This window comes from Sinohyriopsis cumingii, chromosome 11, assembly GCF_028554795.1.
Source record: "Sinohyriopsis cumingii isolate HCF-2022 chromosome 11, ASM2855479v2, whole genome shotgun sequence".
Taxonomy (NCBI): Eukaryota; Metazoa; Mollusca; class Bivalvia; order Unionida; family Unionidae; genus Sinohyriopsis; species Sinohyriopsis cumingii.
In genome coordinates, this window is record NC_142971.1 from 18,403,735 (window position 1) to 18,429,616 (window position 25,882).

The 25,882-nt window shown below is 36.8% G+C and overlaps 1 protein-coding gene across 1 annotated transcript; it reads right to left on the bottom strand.

Moving 5' to 3' along the window:
* Positions 1-468: 468 nt before the first annotated feature.
* On the bottom strand, positions 469-3,438 carry LOC149787691 (uncharacterized). The gene is made up of 2 exons (XM_089973876.1): positions 3,417-3,438; positions 469-1,643 (listed from the first exon to the last, which is right to left on the bottom strand). Exon 2 carries the CDS (start codon positions 1,636-1,638, stop codon positions 937-939), a length of 702 nt encoding a protein of 233 aa, XP_089830002.1. The 5' UTR covers positions 1,639-1,643; positions 3,417-3,438; the 3' UTR covers positions 469-936.
* Between the last annotated feature and the right edge of the window lie 22,444 nt (positions 3,439-25,882).

Here is a 25,882-nt window from a genome sequence, read left to right on the forward strand (position 1 = left end):
AGCATATGGTCAATGCAGACATTATGTTCGTAACAGTAGATATGTGCCCCAAAGTATACCGGCGATATGACGGAACAGTGTTGATCAACCAGTAAGGAGCATCTTACAGAAATGGTAAATTTTTGCTATCAGATGAACTGCTTATTTTATGTATGTCGTTATTTGTTATGGTTCAATAGATTAAAGGTTTATGCTTCAGATGACCAGTCAAAAAGATGTAGAATTGTGTTAAGATGATAATAACGAATCTTCCAGGCAGATTAAGTATCGACAGGGTCGGTCCATTCCTGCAACACTGTGCACAAAACATAAATGGCTTACCGTTTCATTTATCGGCAGGCCATAACTTCGAATATTCATTAGCAAACATTTAAAAAAGGTGAAATCAGGTGATAAAATAAGACTTTTGCTTTTGCTGATTATATACGCTAATAAATTAATCTTGCAGTTTCGAGAAAAAGATAAAAAGAGACTGCATATGTTTATTTCATACACAAAATTACAAAGGTGTTTTGTGTCTTGTCAGCTTAATAAAAAAAATCTGACAGGACTCGGTAAACTGCAGAGTTCTCCTTGGCGTCAGTCTGAAATAAGTTATTTCCCCTGTCCAATCACAAAACTGATTTTCTGTTCAATTATGGTTTCAAAGCACTCGTTCAGTGCAGTGTCAAAAACAGAAATGTAGCCACATCGTTTCACATGTCCTCGTTTGATAATTATATGGGGTTAAACTCTGATTTTAGTGGGCATAAAATCTATAACACAGATTTTTTTTTTTTGTTGTATAAATTATATATTAACATAAAGGAACTTTTTATGGTAACTGCATGGAGCATATGCCCATAGGTCCCTAGTGCATTTGCTTATATATTTAGTTAACCTTAGGTGGAGAAGTGCTATTATTCTGAAATGACGTTTTAACATTTCATAAAATTTTTAGACATCGTTTCTTCTTTGCCGTCTTTTTTCCTGATGTTTCCTCGTGATCTCCCAACTCCGGAGTTGCAGACTGCTTCTCCTTAGCTGAACAGTTCTTCTTGTCTCATTTTCTTCACTTCCAGCCGCTATGCAATTCAAAACATAATCAGTAAAACCAGTTTCCTCCCCAGTTACTTCATCTGTAAACCCATTGTCCTGTAATCTATCGTCTGGTGTTACCAAGCTTTTATTTACCTCGACAAAACTCTCTGATTTCTTTGTCGGATATTCCACTTCAGTTTGTGCGATAGCTTTTCTTCTTCTTTGTCTTGATATCAGATAAAGTCTCCTCTGAATACTGCTCTGTCTTAAAAGTGTGATGTTGGCGTAGCCATTTTTGTGTCTCACTTCCGGTGTGTTGTCAATATTCAGCTTGGTACAGTTACTCATGCTTCCACTGATCTGACGTGGAATACTCGTTTTCCTTCTACGGTTCACCCATGGATATCGAATACAATTTCCATTTCCATTTATGAAGCTAAATTTGTCGTGTACTAAATAGTTATCAACAGATACTTGTCGACGTGTCAGTAGTCTGTGGGAGATGAAATGTTTGCTGTTGCTGGTATTCAGGTGCAATTGTCCCAGTTTTGTGTTCAGCGTCTCCATTTCTGTTACAGCATCTGGTTGAACACCATCCAGTTGTATTGTCTCTCTCATCAAGTCTGCAACATAAAAATGTGTGATGATTAGGCAAGGCAAAAGGAACCGGCGTAAAAATGCAATAATAATGGTAGCAGTACATTAAAACGTATAAAGTACACCAGGGAACTGGAATTAGATTTGATGCCTCGCTCAATGACACCACATTAAATGGTAGAGCAAGTTTCACCCTCGTGACCAAGGTAGATATGGAAACTCAAATGTGATAGTAACTGCAGTTCCATGACTAGCTTGCACGGTCACATATCGTAGCAGAAGAAAAGAACAAGCTTTGACAAGATCAGAAGTCATTAAAACTGAGTAAAGAGTATAACGTATTTGGCAAATAGCACAAGAAAAAACTCCGGCGTATAAACACACGGTTGTGTTATGTATTTAACAATGTGAGTCTCATCAAGGGTCCGAATGCTATTTAAATTGCTACTTATACAACTTGGGGAAATCCGAGCAGATTTTCTCTCAAATCTGAGAGTCATTGACTCTCTATGAGGTCAGCGCAAAACCATGACACATACAAACAACACGAAGCACTCACCAAAATTGGTAGTGGACAGATATAAAAGGCAACATGTTAAAACCATCCACGAACAATATTGTTAACAGGAAAGTTTCACTGCTTTCAAAAGGCTCCATCTTCCTCCTTCTCCATTAATATAAATTCCAAGTCAATTTTTTTAATTGTTAATTCCATGGCTAAAGATGAGTAGTCTATTAAAATATTTATTTAAAAACCAAGAAATCTCAACATTGCAACCATAAAATCTACCATGTGAGACACAATTTACTGACCTAAAGAAATATTTTGTTTTAAAGTATCACGGACACATCTTAGAACCGACCTCGTATTGTATATTACCTAAATATCTTAACCAGAAATTACGCTAAACAAATGTTAAATGTATAAAATAAAAAATCAACATTTAAAACAAATTTTATAGGTCAAGGTGGGTCGAGTGGGGGCTATGGTACTCGGACGCGTGACGAGAGTCAATAGCGCCGCGCTGCTATTGAAATTCATGTGTGTGTGTGTGTACGCGTGCGTGTACGTGTGTTAGATTTTTAACGTAGCTTTAGCTATTTTAGTCACATCGCTACGATGTATGTAGCCGACCAGTCCTAACACTAACCTCTTAATGTTGAGCGCCAAGCAACGGAGCTGATAATATCATTTTTATAAGTCTTTGGTATGACTCGGCCGAGGTTCGAACACGCGACTTTCGAAATTCGTTGCTCTTCTTTTAATTTTGAATGTGCACAGTTTTTACAGATATGATAAATACCGTTACTAAGTCAACTCTGTCACTTTGCTGAGCCTCTGAGATTTTACATCTCAATAGGAAGCCGTGTTTGAAACAAAAAAGTTCATAAACTTCATTTTCATTTTTATAATAACACAAAATTGTCAACACGTCATGGAGAACTACTCTACAACATAGTCTTATCTGTGAATCGTGTACTTTTTACGTAATAGTGCCACTATCACACCGCTTCTCCCAGCATTTCTAACAATAAGGAAATGACAAGAAAAAACTCCATTCTACCTCTATTGACTGAAAATGTTATTACTACATTTAGTTCTCATAAAATATGCATCCGTCTACATCAAATAACATTCATGTGTGTGTTTGATTTGGATTTTTATCGTAGCTTTAACAATGTTTCAGTCATATCGCTATGATGTCTGCAGTGTGGCAGTTTACATGCCGCAGATATGTAGCATGATGTCCACCCAGTCACATTATCATGACAACAGGCCGACCTGTCCTAACACTAACCTCTTTGTGCTGAGCGCCAAGCTAGTCAGCTGTCAGTGCCATTTTTATAAGTTTTTTTGTATGAATCGGCCGTGGTTCACATCCGTGACCTCCCACATGCTGCTTGCTGGAGAATCGTACTAAGTTTGTTCCGCGCACTAACACCGTTAAGTACCTAGGTCTTCAGAAAGAATTATAATAAATAAGAGATGGTAAGCACTGACTGAGGACATAAAAATCAGTATTGCGTCTTATGCGATTTCCTGATACAAATAAAATTTGCTTTGAATGTTTGCGCGAGTCAGATTCTCAAAACCGAAAGCTGATTCATCAGTAACTGAGAAAAACATGTATGTTTTAATGCAGAATAATATCGTTTCAGATTTTCTTTAAAATAATATTAATAAAAATGTACAAATTTAATACATTCTAAGCCTTATATATATATATATATATATATATATATATATATATATATATATATATATATATATATATATATAATTGTCTGATTGCCTGTGTTTATTCCCCCTCCCATTCCTGCGCCCCCCCCCCCGCCATTTTTTCTGTTCTCCCAAGCATTATACATTTTTAAAAAAATGGAATAATGTACTAGTTGCTTGTAAATATAAAAAAATAATTCATCCAGATATATTTATTAGTTAATTTAATCCTGATAGAATGCTGCTAAATCTAAAGTTGTGGCGAATTTACAAGGGAAAATAATAACAACAAAAACATAAGAATGGGAGAATTGTTAATAGTAGTCGCAGTCTGATGTTGTCTTTCAAAGACTATTGGTAAAAGAGATTCAAGGTAGATTTTTTCTTGCATATATCTGGCCTTGATGATATACAGACTTCAGACACAAGGTGCAAACGTATTATTGTTGATGCACGACAATTAACTTATTAATGTTAATGCTCCACAATTTCAGTGATTAAATTTATTTGTGCCAAATTTTAATTTGTAAGTGTAAGAGAGAACAATATTAAAAAAAATAAAAACGATTGGCAAGTCGAAGTAAGTCAAACTCAAACTAAATTACTCAAGGTTACAGGGAGACACTGACGTAGGAGGTGGCGAATTCATAATCGCCTTTATCATCATCAGCATCATCGTCACAGTAACAGTATTTTAGTGGAGATGATGGTGACAACGATAGATTTAAAATTTTAAATGATGTAGAATTTAGTATATAATGACAGACGAAGGGGTGGAATGTTAATGTCAGTGCTAGTTGATATTATAGTGTAGGTACTGTTAGTGGCGCAAGCAGCTACAGCAATAGTAGTGGTGAGAATAGCAGTGTAGGAAGAGATAGGATGTGAGTCATCATCATCATCATCATCATCATCATCATCATCAACAATAGCAATAACATAATAATAATAATAATAATAATAATAATAATAATCATGATAATTATACAATAACAGCCAGCAATTACACAAAAGCGAATAAACAAAACCAAGCAATTTTACATACAGGGTTTTGTACACATGTGTTGTTTATTGTTGTTGTCTTTTAAAACAATTATAAACTGATTGCGACATATAGCATAAATGCTTTCTATTTTCAAATAGAAATAGAAATGGTGATGCCAGTACTTCATCTTTTGGCTTAACGAGATGGCTATCGTTCTATTTGAGTGTAATGAACAATTAAATAATAGTTCAAAATAATAATAATAATAATGCATACATTATGTCCGGTAAAACTGGCTTTACCAAGATTGCATAGAACGACTTGTCATAAGTATTTTTTGTTGTTGTTGTTGTTTTAGGGTTTAACGCTATTTATCAGCACACGATAGGCTATATATGGCGGCCAGTATTAATGGTGGAGGAAGAACCTGGGACAACTCCGGAAAGAACCACCGACCCACGAGAAGCAATTGGCAAGCTATCTCACATACCCACATTAGCCGAATCCGAGACTCGATCCCACGCAGACAGAGGTGAGATGGCAGTGATCCGTAACGGAGAGCGCTTTAGACCACTCGGCCACTCGGGGCCCCAGAATAGGAAAGAAAAACACCTTCATTTAACGGAGTTTTATTTAGAAGACCTACATTATAGGTACATTTCAAATACGAAGTCTGAACAGTCTGCTCTCGTTATGATTAACCAACATAACTATTCTTCTGTAAGTATACACTTGACGATAACAAACAAACACAGCAGCAACATCAACATATATAGTTAAAGAAAGAACACGTGTACTTGAGAAATTCCTTCTGATTTTAGTCAAAAGTATATTAGAAACACGTATTACCTATAGCCAATTAACGAAATATGGATTATTCGAAAAACGAATGAAAAATTGCCATTCAAGATTTGAGGCGATACAACAAAGTACAATAGAATATAAATACAAATCAATTATAGCAATCAGGTTTATTACGACAAACCATCCCCTACAGTGTCATAAAAATCACAAATTAAAAAAAATGAAGATAGGCATTTGTAACGAAAAATCTAGAGAAAGACTCTATACTTGAATCTAGCTGATTGCTATTTCACGAAATCGCATCAAAATAGTACAGTGAAGGCTTGATTCATATGAATGTCAAATATAAAGGTAAAGAACTGTAAAAAAATTCTCTCCTTTCCAATCAAATTATCGTACTTTCTTTGAATTAATTATCTCTGTTACTACTCCTGCTTATACCTATCTATCCACGTGGCTACCTGCCTTTTTATATACCTACGTAGCTAACAGCCTTCTCTCTCTCTCTCTCTCTCTCTCTCTCTCTCTCTCTCTCTCTATATATATATATATATATATATATATATATATATTCTTTTCTTAATGTTTTTCCTAGGGTATGTAAAGAATCATTGCTAAGATAATGACGTCTAAATAAATAGAATATAATTATCAGAACTTATAAAGTATATTGTAATAAATATACGCTTTCTAACAAAAATTGGTTTGGAATCATTGAGAAAAATACAAGTCATCGATCATATTTATCATTAAAAGATGAAAGCAATATAAAAGAAGTACAAGATTCTCTGCTAACTCTCCATAATTAGCTTTGTACAGAATTATCTTACCTCAGGAGTCTAAGTTATTTTCAGTTCCCTAAGGAAAAATTGTAATGAAAAATCCAATAAAAACTTTCTTCAGTGTGGTTTCTCCCACTCGCGTGCGCTCTCTCTGTCTATCAGAAGAAACTTCACTGCAGCTTCTATTAACTAATAACACGTATTAGGGACGTCTATGCGACTAAATATATCACATCCGTGACGTCATCATTCATTTCAAGAGCTCTAGGATTACTCACGTGAGCTGAATTTCCCCACTATAAAAGTGAACTAGTTACTGAGACACTCGGCTATTAAAATCTGCACTTAAATCTGATATACCGCAATGAACGAATTCACCACTTGACAATCAAGTATCATTTCACCCCACAAATATTTGAAAGCAATACAGATTTGTTTATGATTAGAAATATTTCAGTGCCGAGACACAAAATCATGCATACATACATACATACATACATACACACACACACACACACACACATACACACACATGAATATATATATATATATATATATATATATATATATATATATATATATATATATATATATATATATATATATATATATATATATATAACCAAGACTTTTCGAATAGTTTTAATGTGAGGGGTAGGGAGAAAACACCAACAATTTATGTCATATTTTCTTGATTAATTTGACCAATCGGAAAGCTGCTCACAACAAGCATTGCTTTGTATATATAACATGTAAATGTTTTATTATTAAATCGGTCCTTAAGTCTAAATATATCCACCGTCTAAATATTCACTGACCACTACAAGTGATTGTTAATATCGTATGTCTTAACATGTCCAGATTTTTGCGCGATTTTGGTGGGATTTTTCCTAATTTGCCTTGATTTACATGACATTGTGGGGGAATTTTTATAATTTGATCAGATTTCCACGAGATTATAATGGGTGTTTCCTATTCTGTTGAGATTTCCACTAAACTGTTGTTGTTGTTCTTGGTTTTAACGCCATTTTTCAGCACAATATAGGCTATACATGGCGGCCAGTATCACTGGTGGAGGAAGAACCCTGGAAAACCCAGGGAAGAATCACCGACCCACGAGAAGCTACAGGCAGGCTTTCCCACATGCCCACGCTAGCCGCACTAAACTGTAGTATGCTATTAATAAACAACAATATGATAGTTTACATTTTAGTATCTATTAATAGAACTCGAAAGCAGCAGCACAAGGGACACTAATACACTTAATAAAGACATAATGAGTTCATGTCTTCGATAAAATTTAACCATTACTATTAACGTATTTTATTATATTTTGACACAGAACTATATAAAAACAACAATTGCATGAACAAGATAGTGTCAACCCCTAATATAGATAAATGTAAATGATGTGCAGAAACCATTTTTCTTTCAGTTTTAGTGTCCTTGACATTTGACCTTTTGGCCTCAAAATCGATACACTTTTTCTTTCTCTAAGTACAGGTTATCCACAAAGTTTGGTTCAGGTATGGCATATAGTACTAATGTTATTATGCGAAAATTATTTTTATTCTTTCAGGCAGTGACAATGACTGACCTTTTGAGTCAAATTGATAGGATTCTTCTTGGACATTGTTTCTCTCAATGCAAGTCGTCCCATTACTTGGTAAAAATAGATGGTGGAGAACTCTAGTTTTAGTGTGAAAACAATTTTCTTCTTTCAGTCACGTTGGCTTGACCTTTGCGTTTGTTGAGCCAAAAATCAGCAAGGTTTTTGTAAACTGCAAACCATTCATAAAGTCTGGCAACTGTACATAGCGGACAACTCGAGTTCTTGTGCAGAAACGAAATTGCAAAAGACCGAGAGGCGAACATCATAGCATAATCACGTTATAGCAGGTGTGTAAAAAGAACAATAATTGAAACTCGTCATATAAAGCTGTTAGCTTTTTGTTAATTACAAACTTTAAGTACATCACATGAAAAATTCTAGAGCCCCGATTGGTTGATTACATGGATCTCTTTAAAGACAATATACATCTCCCTCATTCGCAACTTCGAGGTCACACCGCTAATGTATTCCGAAAGCTTCCATTCGGACCACCTCTGCTATTTACGAAAAAAGGATTGACTGAGAATTTTCGCATGCGTCGAACTATTTCGTCAATTGTAACTTATCTATCATACAAATAATTCGAATTATAAAATATCCGAGGTAGTCCGAATAGATTGGGTTTTATCTTTTGCTCAGAAATGAAAGATGTTCTGTCATTTACTGCACCGACATATATACAAGGCATATTTTTGTCTCACAATGTTTGGCTAACAAAATGTATGATTTTTCTGTAAATTGTATTAGCCACGTGCCAATATATATCTGAGGTATATTTTTGTCTCTCATAAATGACCAAGATGATGCGAATGAATTTATCGTTGACCATGGGATATTATACTCGACTAATGAAGGAATTCACATAGCTATCTCATCTGCTTTCTTTTTGAGCCACCGCTCCGGTGGCCTAGTGGTTAGAGCGTCCGCCTCGGATGCGGGAGGTCGTGGGTTCGATCCCCGGTCGAGTCATACCAAAGACTTACAAAAATGGTACTAACAGCTTGGCGCTCAGCATTAAGAGGTTAGTGTTAGGACTGGTCAGCCTGGTGTCAGGATAATGTGACTGGGTGGGACGTCATGCTAAATTTCTGCGGCATGATGCCCCAGTGCTAGACATCACTATAAACTGTCACACACAGCAGACATCGTAGCGATATGACCGAAAAATTGTTAAAGCTACGTTAAAAATCCAAATCACACACACACACACACACACACATTCTTGTCGAGCCTAAACATGGGAAAAAGCAGAAGTAGCAGTGAATTGCATTTGAACACTCAGCATCATCGCGACTAAGCGCCTCTGCCATCTGGCGGCTCATTATACACAATTTGTATCTTATCCCTATGCGGGAAAGCTCACCGGACACGTATGTTTATTAGAAGTCTAACATAATAGTTCTACACTCTTGACCCCGTCACTTTGTTCGTTGTGATGCTTACTAAAGTCATCTAATACGTGTCTTGATCGTAATTTGAACTAAGTAAAATTCTTCGTAAACATGTGCTTTTTTAAAAATAAAACAGAAAAATGTCCATGCTCATTGGAATACTTCAGACATCAGACTCTTTACTTCTGAGGTGCGTAATTCTTGCATGCTGTCAAGTTTTGACAGTATTTTTTTTAAACTGATAAAAGTGGGAATGACACACAAAAAAACTACTTGCTATAAACTCTAACATTGTAGAGAACGTTAATATTCATTTAGATGTACTTCGCGTATTATGACGGACGTTTAGATTTAATCACTGATATAAAAACAATGTGCTGCATAAAGCAGAAAGCTGATGAAATTTACTGTTCTGTGTGCAAAAAAAAAATGTACTGGAAACAGTACAAAGTATACAAACCTTGCCTATCTTTGAAACACAGAAATAAATTTCTTTAGTTCTATTTACTATTACTATTTTACAATAAACTACTAGTATCTTATTTCTGACAGTGCACTTATAAATAAAATGGTAAAATATGAGCAATGGTTATCGTTTTTTTAAATACATAATTATGATACCGTTGAAGTTTCTGAAGAAGAATATGAGATCCACGTCAGGAGTAAAGTCTAGTACTCTCAGACACAGATTAACCGCGTCACTCGTGTATCAAAATAAAGACAATTGTAGGTTCTTTAAATCTGAGCTTGGATATACAAATTTCTCTTTACATAACAAAGATTACCAGTGGGAAAAATCAGGGGATGCCTTTTCCTTAATTTTTACCTTTTTCCAAAATGTGAAAGTCAGTAGAGGAACCCAAGCTCTTCAGTTTCCGAGGTTATTTCGTGATCGTAGTCTACAATCCTCTAATGGTTAAATGAAAGTGACTGGTTTCGAAAAGAAAATGTCATTACCTTTTGAAGTTTGGCATTGTAATGGCGGATCCATGAGTATGGTATGATGGGTGGGGCAGGGGGTGGTGGGGATAACAAGTATGCAAGTTTATGGGAAGGTACATACGGTGGGGGGCCCCAGAAGGTGAAGGCCCCAAAAGCTTATGAATTTTAACCGTTTTCTGGGTATAATTTTAACCAAAGAAAACTTACTCTAGGGGAAAAAAAAAGGGGGGGGGATGTGCCCCCTCCCATTCCCGACTGCGTTGTTTCAGTGAATCCCGTCGAGTGAAGAAGATAAATGACTATTTTTACTAACTGAATTTGCAAACAATGTATGATAAGTACATGAACGCTGATATTAGGAGTTGAAAAGAAATTATATTTTTAACCAGCAACTATACGATCAAAATAACAGACTTTCGTAGTCACTTTTTAAAAAAGGTAAGAGTTTTACGCTATAATTTATAAAGTTTTAACAAATTCAGATTCATGTTTTTTCGCTCTTTTATATAATAAAAACCACGTATGATGAATGTGATTTCGGGTAAAGAAAAAGTTGCAAAGACTGCTGTTTTTTTTATCCACACTATTTTTTCATTTAAAAAACATACATGCTAGGATAGTTTGAGAATACTTCCTTCCAAGCATTTATAAGAAATATTTTATCAGTCAGGTGACTATAAATTACATTAGAATCATAACTATCATAGAAAACAATGAAGTTTATATTAATCCCTAAAAGAACACTTAAGTTTATTTTTAAAAAAATATATAATGAATGTGTCAGACCGTTGTATAGCCAGCCAAGCATTCTTTACGCAAAATGTGGAATTCTTGGCTAGAAATTTTCTTTAGTTGTGATGACAAGGAATTGTATCGTGTTCTCATTTATGAATTATATGACATAGTTGTCCACAGAGAGAGAGAGAGAGAGAGAGAGAGAGAGAGAGAGTATTATGTCTAAAATTACTTAATAAACAATGAGATTATCTAATTTTATGATTATAATCGAAATAACGAACCATAAATAAATGTGTGTATGAAGCGAGAGACAAATAGAAGAATTACCAAATATATGAATTTACATACGAATGATAATAACAACGTGGATAAATAAATAACCATTACAAGAATGCAAGAGTATACGATCAATAGAAATCTTAATTTATTCACAAATAGACACTTTATTTCGCAAACGAGATTTTTATTTTAGCGAAACCAGGAAGGAAAGTGCAGTTGCAGGGTGTAAAGTATGAAAATGAAAGGATGGTACTTTTGAATGGCTTTATTTAGCGTTTGTATGAGACCGAGCAATAAAATAAATATCTTCTTGGTTAGTGGCCATCAAGTGTACGCAATATACACCTACAACACAGCTGACAAGCCACTAATCTGACCGCCCCCCCCCCCCCCAGGACTGTCATTGTTCTTGACTAACTCTATGTCCATGGCCTACCTAGTAGTTGATGGTTTTGTCACCTCAAGTACAACCTCGCAAGTGCGTGTGTCACCTGAGAGACCCTGTGCATGCGCTTCGATAATGTGAACGTCTTCTTTTATACTCGTTTCTGCTGGCACTATTGCAATGCGATGCCATTATATCAAGTCACGTGAAGTCATGCGATGTACTGGTCTAAATCCATTGTCGCTTTATTTCTTTGGAACTGTCCACTTAAGGTGAATTTAGTTGAAGTCTAGTCTCCAAGCTGCCGATTTGAGTACTATGCTCACCTAATATCACAGCATGAGAACTGTTTCCTCAAAAGACGGTAACAGCAAAATAGTAAACTACACTGTACAAAGTTTTCGTTCTCAAATATGTAAAAATATAACCTACTTTTGTACCTAATTATATAGAATGTAATATGTAGGTGTGTGCGTGCTTACCCGGACACAGAAAGAAATAAACAAAATCAGCATATGCATCCATCAAAACAAACGATATTAGTGTTTTACCCGTAATCAAAAATAGGTGCAAAAAACGTAAGCATTATGCACATTTCCCTAACTGGAAGTGCAGATAAGAAAGATATCCCTTCACTATAAATGTCAATGCACAACCGAATTCAAATTCGATGCAGATTTAGTTTTATTTATCTTATCGTCTCATTAGCAAGTCTTTGCCACGATGTACTTTACAGAAAATTCATTATTTTATCGGACCTATTGAAAACTAATATGTTTCCATCGAAAGTTATATTTCAGAATTCTTCAAAAGTAATGAAATAGTCACTTGATGTGGCGGAGATAGAAGCAACGAAACAAATCTAATTTGCTTTTGAGTGGAGGAAGACTGTGATTCACTGCAAATACAATTTTACAAAGGTAAATATAGAAGAGAAAATGACAGTATTCAAGCCATCAAAGGAATTCCGAATATAATCCTGTACTCAGTGCTCCAATTTTAACAGTTTGCTGAATATATATTAACGTGTTAATAGTCTTGTCAATGGGACGCTAACGTGATAACTTCTACAATGAATAAATTGACCTGATATAAAACTGAAATTAAGTTCGCTTTACCTAGACCACAATAAAGGAACAAGGGGTCATTCAGTTCATGCAATAAAGGGGGCTAATCAAATATTATATATTATAGATATTGTTACGTGTTTGACTCGTTGGACAGGTGACCACCAATGATGTTCTATAGCAGGCGGCTTTAAAGGTCATACCCATTTGGGAGATTTTCAGCCTAGTATAATTTAGATAGTAGTCAGGGGACACTCAGTTCACACACACAAAAAAGACTGTTAAGTCAATTATATATATATATATATATAGAGAGAGAGAGAGAGAGAGAGAGAGAGAGACCCCTTGAGAAGGAAGCGTTGGATGTCTAAACCTTTATAATTCATACATACGAAAAGTTTTAGTATATCCATACCTACGACTAAGTCCACATACAGCAAGGGTGTTTGCTAGTAAGCAAGTCCGCTCGCAGTACTTGTAATAAAATCAGTGGACTTATGGAAATAATAATGCCAACCCATGGATCTTGGCTATTCACACATCTTTCGACTATGTTTACCCTCGTATAATTTCAAGTACCAACAAAAACCTGAAATAGACACAATGTGTTTAATTGTCGTCACGACGGAGCTCGCTGTATAGTAGAGTTCGTGTATTTACTTCTCATTAAATTTGTTTTAACTAATGAAATAATATCTTATAATTAGTTCTGGTGAGAAAAGCCACTGATCCTATGACAAAAATCTACAACAATCACAACAACTCAGTAAGACGCGAGGTAGTGTACCGTCTTGTCCATCTGCATACTTGCTTGTTTGATTTCTTTCATTGAAGGGAAATTTGTGAACCTATTTCCGTCGATGACATGAGGGAGGAAGACAAAATTAAGCTTGTTTGCAAACATTACAGATTTTTAACAAATTACACATTTTGCATTGAGTGTTTCGATTTGTGACGGATTTGGCAATTTTGTGTAGTTTTGTTTTCATTCTACATAATTATGCGAGTACTTTTGGCCAATAAAAACAAATATTTCATGTTTCGGCGGTTATATGTGAATTAAGTGCAAATTGTAATGTTAAAGTACATATAGATAATGCTAAGTTACGCATAAAGTTGGAAAATATAAACTCAGCCTGCGCTCCAGATTCTTACATGTAACAGATTTCAGGCGCAGTTAAATTTTAGCGTTTATTGATTTTGAATTTTTGTGATATCTGTGCTGAAGGTTTGTGGAGTTTGCGTATTTTTCGTTAACATTTTGTGATCGCCCTGTTGAAAACAGACGATTCGTAACTGATTAAGTTTTAGACGACCGAGAAGAATCCTTGTCCTCGACAGACATGCATATTTATACTGCAACCAAGCGAGTCTCACTTTCGAAGCCAACAGAGCATATGTTGTTTTTTATTCTGGAATAATATGGTCCTTTACACATTGAATGCAATTTCAGCAAATTAAAAGATACATGCATGCAGAAATCTAATGGCGAACGATGGAAAACTTACACACACCACTACTATCATCACCCGCAAGTGCTACAACATACAAACCCCGCCTATCCTGTTCCAAAGTACACGTCATAAAAGCCACCAAACTTTCAAAACTAAAATTATGTTTGAGGCTTATAGCGGTGGAAAAAACACAAGACATCCCGATGAAACAATGCCTTATATAAATAATGTAACCCTGGTTTCTTTATCGAGGTCATATTTTCATTGAGGACTAAAATCAAACTTTGATAGTGCCTCTTTATTAGAACTATTTGTGACCACGTTCAGTCTGTACTCACTTATAAGTCGAGCCCAACTGCAAACTGCATAGACCCAGATCTGCCTACTTATAATGCGGTGACAGATCTCGGTCTATACAGTTTACTAGGAGTAGTCGATAGAACAAACAACATAGACCCTGATCTACCCGCACATGATGCTACGGCAGATCAGGGTCCATGTTGTTTTTGTTAGCCTTGACTTGTAAGATAATAAGAACGGTAATTGTTATTAATAAAATATCAAATGTCTATTTTTCTACGTCTTTAAAGTCAACAATGAAATCAATCATTTTGTTTAAAAATAGCATGACCAAAATTTGCATTCCAATATTTTACAAGATAAAATCAAATTCCATATTCTAATTTTAGATATATCAATCCCACAAATTTCATCTGAAAGCACTAAACGAAACGGAAAACTGGCCAACTCAGCGCTAATTATGGATTTTAGTAATGCCTTTTAAGATAGGACTTGAAAATAAAGCTCTTGAGTTTTAGGCAATTATACGTGTAACCCACTTTAGCAAATTCAAGTGTTTCCTTCCTGATATTTAAAAACTTGCTGTCTGGTTACGTAAACAACCAGACCTTAGTTGCGGAGTTTGAAGTTTTAAGTAGTGGGTTGAAAAAGAATATATGGTTATGTGGCTATTTATTCTGTATCTTCAGCGTTTGAATTTACTTTATTTGCAGACACATTTAGAAGAAAAGAGATGTTCGAAAGATGCGATACTATAAACATAGATGTTTCAGCTGAAGATAGCTAAATCAATGGCATATGCAACTGTTTTCGTCGCTGTATTTACTGCATGGCTAAAGATAAATAATAAATATAAAATAAATAGAATCATAAATAAGATAAAGATAGTAATACTTTAATTTAATTATTACGCCTTTTACATATATACGTGATACCTACGAATAATAATAATAATAATAGTAATAACCTTTAACAGTGAAACGTGCCTGTGATGCACCTTCATACAGAATAAATCTTCTCAAAAAGAGTAGCATCCCCCCCCCCGTTTTCTGATTCAAGGACATATTTAACCTGGATAAAATAGACGCTAGCGAACAATGGTCAAATTATGTGGTAACCTTTATAGACTGTTTTCATTATACAAGGAAACTTTCTGTTAATTTGGATTGACATTAAAGTAATTTACATTTGTAACGGTACGTCCACACTACCTTATATTCCATTTCACTATGATACTCTGTAGGTGGTGGTGGTGGTGGATGTACCTTATTTCAGTGACGAGGTCCATCCATTAATTAATATAACTAACTAAGCAGCCAAATATATCATGGGTTGAGAAATGACAGACACACACATACACAAACACATACATACACACATACACACATACATACATACATGCATACAGACATACATACATTTGGTTCTTACTGTATACAGTAATCTTTCCAAACACCTGATGGCTTGACTTCAGATTTTCTATTGTGCACTTAAGCAATCAATGCCTGCAGTCACAATTATATACGAATTTAACCTCATAAGCATTCGAATGACCACAATCACAAATATATACGAATTTGACCTCATAAGCACTCGAATGACCACAGTCACAATTATATACGAATTTGACCTCATAAGCATTCGAATGACCACAATCACAAATATATACGAATTTGACCTCATAAGCATTCGAATGACCACAATCACAAATATATACGAATTTGACCTCATAAGCACTCTAATGACCACAATCACAAATATATACGAATTTGACCTCATAAGCATTCGAATGACCACAATCACAAATATATACGAATTTGACCTCATAAGCACTCTAATGACCACAATCACAAATATATACGAATTTGACCTCATAAGCATTCGAATGACCACAATCACAAATATATACGAATTTGACCTATTAAGCACTCTAATGACCACAATCACAAATATATACGAATTTGACCTCATAAGCACTCTAATGACCACAATCACAAATATATACGAATTTGACCTCATAAGCACTCTAATGACTGCAATCACAATTAGAGACAAACTAAATTTAACGATAATTCAATAATTTATCATTACGTTTTCATAATAACCAAATTTTGTCCTTCGGAAACTGACCTTGAAAGCTCAGTTACTTCCTGTACATTTATCATCGGTTGCAAACAATGTCTCATACAATCTCAATCTAATTCAAAGTGGACAGATAGTTCTCTGGAATAGACAGAGTTTTTCTTTTTGATGGGTTTACAGATGTTATGTATATTTGATTTAATTATTTCTGATCTAATATATATTTATTTCAATTTAATTGTTTGTCAGTTTTCATTTTTTTTAATTTTTCATTACATGCTATTGTAATGTAAATGTATTCACTAGAGATGATACTTTTTCCAGAAAATAGTTTGACCGTGACTGTTTGTTTTAGTAAACACCAAGTGTTAACCTAGATCCTAACCTTGATTCAAAATTAGTAGCAACCGCGTAAATAAGTTCTATTTTTATTTTAAAATGATAGGATCCTTAACAGATTGAAAGCAAACTAGTCAACGACTAATCGACCCCTTAACGCTACCACAATCTTGGCTAAAATATAGGAACTGTTTATTAACTAACTAAACCAAATTTCTAATTTTGTTCCAATTTACTGATTCTTATTCCTTTACATAAGGGGCGCTCACTAGTTATTATAAACTTTTGAGAGAGTGACGTATGTAAGGTGAAGTTGTTTGCATTTAAAACCTGCACAACGGAGAGAATGTTGGCATACCTTTATGCTACATTAATGTAATGTGGATGATATTTCTTTGGATATTGTGTTTTTGGAAATCGTACATGATTAAGCACACTGCTAACTGAAATGACAGCTCCCTTGTGCTAAAAAAATCAGCCTGAATAAATCTAAGTACACTTTCCATAGCAGCTATTAAAATAGGGAAAATGAATTTTGCCAGACTAGATAATATCAGCTTCTGAAAGTGCAATGAATGAATTACCAAATATATAATATGTATAAAAAAATTATCGGCTCTTTTTTTAAAATACAATTTACCTCTGAAATTCAGGAAGTGAAAATTACCAAGTGGAGCTAGCACTTTTTTTAAAAGTGCACATCTGGAGTAAGGCCAAGCTGTATACTCTATAACCCAAATTACACACATCAATCATACACCAAAATACAGGGAATTAAATGTTCTTTGGATTATGCCTAAAATAGACAAGGTCTTTCTTTTTAAATAGCTAGTAGAACAAGTGAGGAAATCCGGGGAAATTCTTTTTCTTTAAAATTCTAATATGCAAAATGCGAAACTGTAGAGCTCCACCTAAAGCAATTAGTCTTATAAACTCACGCATGTGACATCGTAGAGCATAATTTATTATGCAAATAATTACAGGCGGGTGTAGAGCCAATTTTGGAACTGTCCATGTTGTCACGTCTGATATTAACATATAATGCATACTGGAAAACATTCACCTACACAATGTAGTGACGATTTGCCCATGTTAATGTATTATTATTATTATTATTATTGTGGTGGTGACTATAGACTCTCCTTTTTTCTTCCATTCAGAGCTAATTCTTTACATATTTAAATTTCTTGTTAATATAGATAACCATACTCTAATGGAGGGTGGGGGTACGTCAGGTGACTCATATGGTACTTAAATTGAGGGATGTGTCCCCTAGGGTAGAGACATGTAACTTATCACATGCCCAGAGACATTTCTGTTCTCTTATAATATGTAGTGGTATATATGTACGCGTTCGTCATATATGTACGTATTAGCGTGTATCGGCACGTCATCACAAAAATAGATATTAGCGATTAAAAGTACAGTTTTATAACTGTAACAATTAAGAATTGCACGAAACGTTTAGGAAGATAAACCTTCTAAATAAATATAAACTTGAGATATTACCAGATAAATTACTAAAAGTAAAAATGTTAAAATTCTGTCAAATATATACAAAATAGAAGATAAAGGTAAAATTGATAAAATCCCATTTTTAAAAAAAAATATGGTTACAATTATTATATAAACCGCATTATCTCAGAAAGTTTAAGATCTTCTTCATTAAGTTCCATAACTGAGTAGTAGTGAATAGGGGCAATTCAGCGACAATGGGAATTAGCATTAAAAACCACCCTGGGCCTGTTTAGCGACAATGGAAAATTTAACATTACAAAAACCCCTGGGCCTGTTTAGCGACAAGGGGAATTGAAGATGGGAATAAATTGTGGGCCTGTTTAGCGACAAGGGGAATTGAACATAGGAATAAATCGTGGGCCTGTTTAGCGTCAAGGGAATTTGAACAGGGTCGGGACCCTATTTTAATACGGTCCCGACCTTATGGGTCTATGGAAATGGAACATGGGAAATTTAAACAGGGAGAGGGATAGAACACACACACACACACACACACACACACACACACACACACACTATAAACAACAGAGATTTTTTTTAAAAAGGGCTAGGCATGAAAGTCAAGGTCTTTTCGAGACCTATGAGTGGCCCTGAAAAGGGCCTTTGGTTTTCTTCTTCTTCTTCTAATTTCTTCTATTCCTCCACCAGCTTCTTATTTTCTGTCCTACACTTTTTCTATTCTTTTCTTTCTTTTCTTCCTCCTTTTTCTTCTTTTTCTCCTCTTTCTGCTTCTCCTCCTCTTCTTTCTTCCTCTTCTCATTTTCTTCTTCCTTTTCAATTTTTTCGTTCCACGCTCTCATCCTTATCCTTTCCTCTTCATCCTCCTTCTCCTCCTTTATTTCTTTCAACAGATCACTGATGATTTCCTTAGTTTTCTTAAGTTGTTGATCTCCATCTTTATTCTAGGTGGACTATAAGAATAGCGATCCTCGTCCAATCTTACTAACATCTGTTCCATTATTCCTAAATTGTCCAAAACGTCTTGCAATTTTTTTCATTTTGTCAAGGTGGTTCGAAGCCATGTTCTTTTTTATTCTTTGTAGAATGGTGCGAACGACGAACGTTGTGGGTTCTTATACGAAAAGCGCAGACGTGAAGGAAAACATCCCCTAAGACAAAACTTATATTACCTAGATCATCACTTAAAACGCGCGGACGTGAAGGAAAACATCCCTTACTTTTCTCTTCTCATATTATCTACTATTCACATAGCAGCAATAAACAAACCCAAAATATACCATCCACACACGCCAATGAGCAAAAATCAAACCCAATAATCTACTATCCACACAAACCAACTTAAGCGCTTACAAAACCCAATAATCTACTACCCACATAAACGTACGTGAGTGCTTACGAACACAAACACATACACTCACACTAGGAAAAAAAGAGTCAGTGTTTATATTCACACTACTCTACATACACACTTTGGCAAATCGATTGTTATTTCTTTTCTAGAGGTTGGGGGTAGCCCTGAAAAAGGGCAGTTTTTTTTTTCAACTCCACAGACACCTGTTAGTGGTTGCACCTCCCCGGCCTGGCACCGCAAACGCATCTCCTACTCCAGTTTCCGTTCACTCTTTTCGCTGGGAGTGCAGAGGCGGGATGAGTGGCTTCAGAATCCCAATCTTCGGTCTCTGGGATTCTGAAATTTCCTTGTTGTGGCTGTGGTACAGCCATTCCTCTCTCCTTTTCCTCCTCTTCTTTTTTTCTTCTCTCCTCCTCTTTCATCCTTCCTTCTTCCACTATAGCCTCTGCGGCCAGCTCATTCAGTATGAGCCTGGCATATTCCAGGTGCACATGAAGTTCAAGAAGTTTCGCTAGCCTTCTGCTCATTTTGTAGTGTTGATCAATCAACAAGGGTAGCTAGACTGCCTAGCGGTTTTCAATTTATACGAAAAGAGCGGACGTGAAGGAAAACATCCCTCTAAGACTCAAATCTTATATTACATAGATCATGACCAAACAACGCGCGGACCTAAAAAAAAAGAAACACTCACTCACTTTTTTATACTACCCATCACTATTCTAAAAACTTTTACAAGCCATTTAAATAAATATTATACTATCCACATACGCAAAGCAGTCAAATTAACCCCAAAATCTACTATCCACACACTTCAAACAAAAAAACAAACATTATCATAACCTACTATCCACACAAACGTACGTGAGCGATTACAATCACACACACACACACACACACACACATAAACTTATACAATCACACCAGAAAAGAGTGATTGTTTATATTTACACTACTCTACATTTACACATTGGCAAATTCATAATTATTTCTTTTCTAGAGGTTGGGGTAGCCCTGAAAAGGGCTGGGTTTCTTTTGTGTGTGAACTTGAAGCAATGGCCATCTTTTAGGTTCTAAGATGCTACCTCCTCTGACGACAAGCTTTCTCGCAGGATAAGGTCTGCTTCTTCGAATAGAGAAGAAGAACTCTTTGGTATCGATACGACAGTCGACAAAGCCTCTGTCAGGTTCAGGTTGCTGCTGCTGCTGTTGTTGTTGCTGTTGCTGCTCTCTCTGCTGTTTCTGAAGTCTGTACTTCTCTGTCCATTCTTCTTTCTCCCTGTTAATTTCTTCTCTGAAGAGCTCTTCTATCAGGTCTTCAGTGACTTTTAACATTCTCACATTCTCTATCTCTTCTGGCTTCGGTATCAAACTGTGTCTGACCCTATGCAAATTCACGTAGGCATCGTTTAGCTTAGCTAGTGTGGAGTACATCTTCGTAGGAGGATGAGTCGACAATGGATGGTTAGACTGGAGACTGCCCTGGTTTTAAAGTCTAAGCGCGGACGTGAAGGAAAACACCCCTACACGGTTTTCGAGTCGGAACGTTCAATGAGTGTCATGGGAGGGATAGAGAGAAATCAAAGAGCATGAATCAGGATACCTATAGCCAAACAAACGACAAGGCATTTTTTTCAAAACACAACATTTTTACTCAAAATCACTTAACACTAGCAAGTAACTATAACATTTTAAGAATAATCAAACAATATAACATCAAACATTTTTTCAAATCACAAACATTTTTTTTTTCAACTAACACATTATTTTGGACGGGGCTATCAACGTTGTGAATGAAATCGTGATTTCCACTGTTGGAAGTCATTAGGCCATTGATGGACACTACGTTTCCTAGCTTGAGACAAAAGATAAGCATAATGGTCACAAAACCATCCATCAAGCATAATGGTCACAAAACCATCGATCTACTTTCACATCGTTTCTAGAAGAAGAACGAGGATCAAAATGAGTCACTAAATGTTCTAAGGAATAGCCCAAGCTGCGATGATGCAGAAAATACATACAGTACTGTCCACACACCAAGGAATCTGTGCCTTGTAATTTCACATTATTGAATCGGGTGGTCTGAGCATTTCTTCTCATAAAGTCAATGATATCGTCTTCCAAAGGTGGCAATCCATACGAATCAAAATATTCCACACAGCCTTCTTGAGGAAAGTAGACGGCTACCCAGTGGGTTCCTGGGAGATGACTGTTGTCCGTGTTGATCTCATAAGCTTGATGGTCTTGAGGTTTGCGATGAGGGAGTTCATCTTTAGCACATACGACAGGATTCCAAGAAGCCGTGTACGAACTGTGGTTCAAAAGATAATAAAGTTCCCAGGTATCCATTTATTTGTGTGATATTTTTCTTCACCGGTAATGATAAGTGATCAATTCGATCCTGATTTTCTCTTGGAAAATGTCTGACAAGTAAAAGGCGTTTAGCTCTGACTTCAGACCCTGCTTCACGAGAGCTTCGATGCGACGGATCTCCAGAGGCGTTAATGGAGGACAAGAATGTTCACGCAAGCCTTTATACCACTGATGCAACACGACTTCTTTCGAGATGAGACCCCAAGCTTCGTCCAGATACTCGTCCAATTTTTCTTCGTGACTCAGCATCAGACATTTATCGTGTTGAATTTGACTGGGATGATCGTTTTGACATCCATAACACTCTTCCTTGATTAATTCCTTCATTTTTTCTGCCAGGACTGTAGCAAAACAGGAGACTAAATGCGCTTCTTGTTCTGGCCATCTTGACTTCATCATAACTTCATCGTCTTTGTCTTGAGATTCTTCTTCCACGGTCTCCTCACATTCCATGTCCAAAGTTTCTCCAGTAGGTAAAGAAGGATAACAGTCTTCCATGGTTTCTAATCATCTAAAATGATTTCTCTCAAACTGTTGATTTCTATGGTATTATCAAATTCTGCATACAGGATGACGTTCACCGTTTCATCAGGGGTTCGGTTTGCAAACTGAATTTCTACTCGAATCTGGCCGGATTTTATAGGGTGGAAATGTCCCTCGTCGCTGCCTTGGTCTGGAGTGAAATCAAACGCCCACAACGCATAGCCTCCTGTATAATCTTCGTACGTAATACCGTGACTGGTGTTGGTTCCTAACTGTCCAGTGGCTTCGTACAGGGACAAGTACGACCTCAAGTAATTCTTCTTGTCAAAGTCAGGTTCCAAGGGCCGGGTACACAAGGTCTTGCCATCGCGACTGACTTCAATCTTGGACACGCCAAAGTGATGAAAGTAGAAAGGATTTTTTGTCGACAGCTCCGTTGAAGGCTGTATTGTCGACGATACCAAGGATTAAACGTTTGGGTAACTGTCCTTGGAACAGATGATCTTCGATCATGGATCGCTGCCCCCTGGGAATGATGAAGGTTTTCACTTCCACGCGTCGGATCGGATACTTGGCGGCCGTTCTGCTCAATGTGTGACTGATGTCGTTACCCACTTTAGGTAACACTTCCACGCGTCGTACGTAGAGCCTGGCTTCCTCGATGACAGTTTTGAAATTGGCAGCAGCAGCATTACCCATCAAATGGAAAGCGGTACTAATACGATTCAGTCTCAGGCGGACATTCACCCCGTTCAGCAAATACTTTTCTTGCAACGACATGTCCAAATGCAAACGATCCATCAGTTCTAAACTTTTGTTGAAGCCCATGATTCTGTCTCTTCGTTCTACAAATCCCTCATTGTGGTCTTTCTTTCTATCTGTTTCCCATATTTCAAACTGACCTGCATCGTCAGCTTCCCATACCACACAGGCATTGAGATCAGTGTTCTTGGCGTCTATTCCGTACGTCAAGAGAATTTCCAGGTAGGCGCGATAAGGGTAACTATCCATGCTGCTACTGACTAGTTTGTTATTCAAGTACAAGTCAAATCCGCTAAACAAGGAATGCATGAAATTGTTGACGGGAGCTATTACCTCATCACCTTCTAGGGCGAATAGTCCTCATCTACAACTTTGACTTTCAGGTACAAGTAACTGCTATTCAGATCGATATAATCTTCGGGCTGTCCTTTGATTTAAAACTCGATGGAAGCTGAGGCTGTCAAAGAGGAGACGGGGTGAAATTCCACCCACTGCGATTCTTGCATGGTCATCATGGTGGGGGGCATGGCAAACAGATCCAGTTCCGACTTGGAACAAGCGCAAGATTCTCGGTGCATCATTTTTTTTTTCTCTTTCTCAATAATCGAAAACGTCTAAGTCTCGGACGGTTCTTCTTTTCTTAATCTTTCTAGCTTTAGAAGTGTGAAGTCTGGTGAAAGGGTGTTTTCTTCGTCGTCTCTTTCTGCCTTGTCCATGCTGTGTCTTCAGGGAAGAAGGAATGCCTGAATCGGTAGCGTGCAGGGCATTTATAGGTGTTTCTCGTCGGACCAAAATATCTTTACCCGTCTGCAGCAAGACATTTTTGCCTGCCCTCAACAAAGCTTCTTTGGGTTTTGTTTGTCGATGATGACATTTTGGAGAAATTCTTTGCCTTGCGTCAGTGAGGCATCTTTCAAGGCGTGCAATCCGCATGTCATCATCGGTTTCAACACGGGAGCCACCGAACGAAAGGCTGATTTCAGCATATCTCCTAAACCGTGTCCTCGCTGTCGAGCAACCCCTCGGTACACTGGATACATGACTTACAACTCGTTAGAGAACCGTTTTCGAAAATGGAGTTTCACCGTGACTTTTCCTTTGGTGAATGGAATATTTTGTCCCAAATCTCCTTTTATAGCAATGTTGACCGTGTCCAAATACGACTTGCTGACAGGCAAATAGTGAGAATGTACAAATTTGCGGTGAACGTGATAGGTGTTTCCACCTTCATCGTCAGCGTTCGTGGCAGAATCCACTTTAAAAAGAATGACACGCAGTAACCGTACGGAGGTGTGTCCCACCACGTTATACTCCACCACATCAGATACACAAATATCAAATTCAGTCCTTGGTTCGGTTCTACCGGGGAACGAAAAAACTTGGCAAAAGAATCGTTGTCGAAAATGACTGCTAATTCGTCTTTTTGTTGTTCTACTTTCTTCCTCATCTCCGTGTCCCCGCCCAACATGGCAAACAATTCAGGACAAAATAAAACGGACATAATTTTACCCCCCTCAGGAAATTTCATCAGGAAGCGACGAGCTACTTTATGGTACTCCAGGGTGACACTTTTTTTGACACTCTCCAAAGCTTTAAGAAACACGACATTAAACCTGGAGGCATTGGTGCTGACCAAATGTTGAACACTAAAATAATAGCCTGGGGGAATGAACAAGTGATAGGTGGTCCACTTTTGAGTTTTTGTGCCAGGGGTTTTCTTATCATATTTGACGTTGACATCCAAACACTGTTACATCATGAACTTCCACCGTAAAAAGAATTTTGATTGGGAAGGACATTGAGGACTTCAGTCGGGTGGATGATTTCTACCAAAGCCGCTTCCCAATGGGCTTCGTGATCTAATTGGATGGCCTGAGGTAATTTGGCCGTGTAACAGCACAACGTGTTGTTGGGAAACACCTCCATGGAACTGTCACTGGGTAAGGTTAAGTAAAATTGGTTGTTATTGTTCATAATTCCAGAGTTCTGTGGCTGTCCGAGGGCTTACTGGACGTCAGAGGCGTGTCTCCGCCCAAAATAGGGTTGTTGTTGTTGTTGTTGTTGTTGTTGTTGTTGTTGGAGTGGTGACTGACACTGGCACTGGACACAAGGTTCCCGTTGTTCCCGTTCGAGAAGAATTTCAGGGAGGGATTGGGAAGCAGGTAACCGATGCAACTGCTTAATAAAATGGTCCACAATTGTTTGTCTCCTTGTTGCAAACTCAAGTTGGCGATGCTTGTCCCGATGACACAATACACCACAAAGATTTGACAGAAAAAGACGATTTGCGTTTTAGGCACACGTTCTCCACAACACACCCACAAGGGTTGTTTTTGTAAATCTTGCAGAGAAGAACTAGGTGAAGGAGTGGTCGCCGTAGCTGCGTCTGTGTGAAAGGGCATGATGGTCACTTCTTTTTATAGTCGATGACTTGCG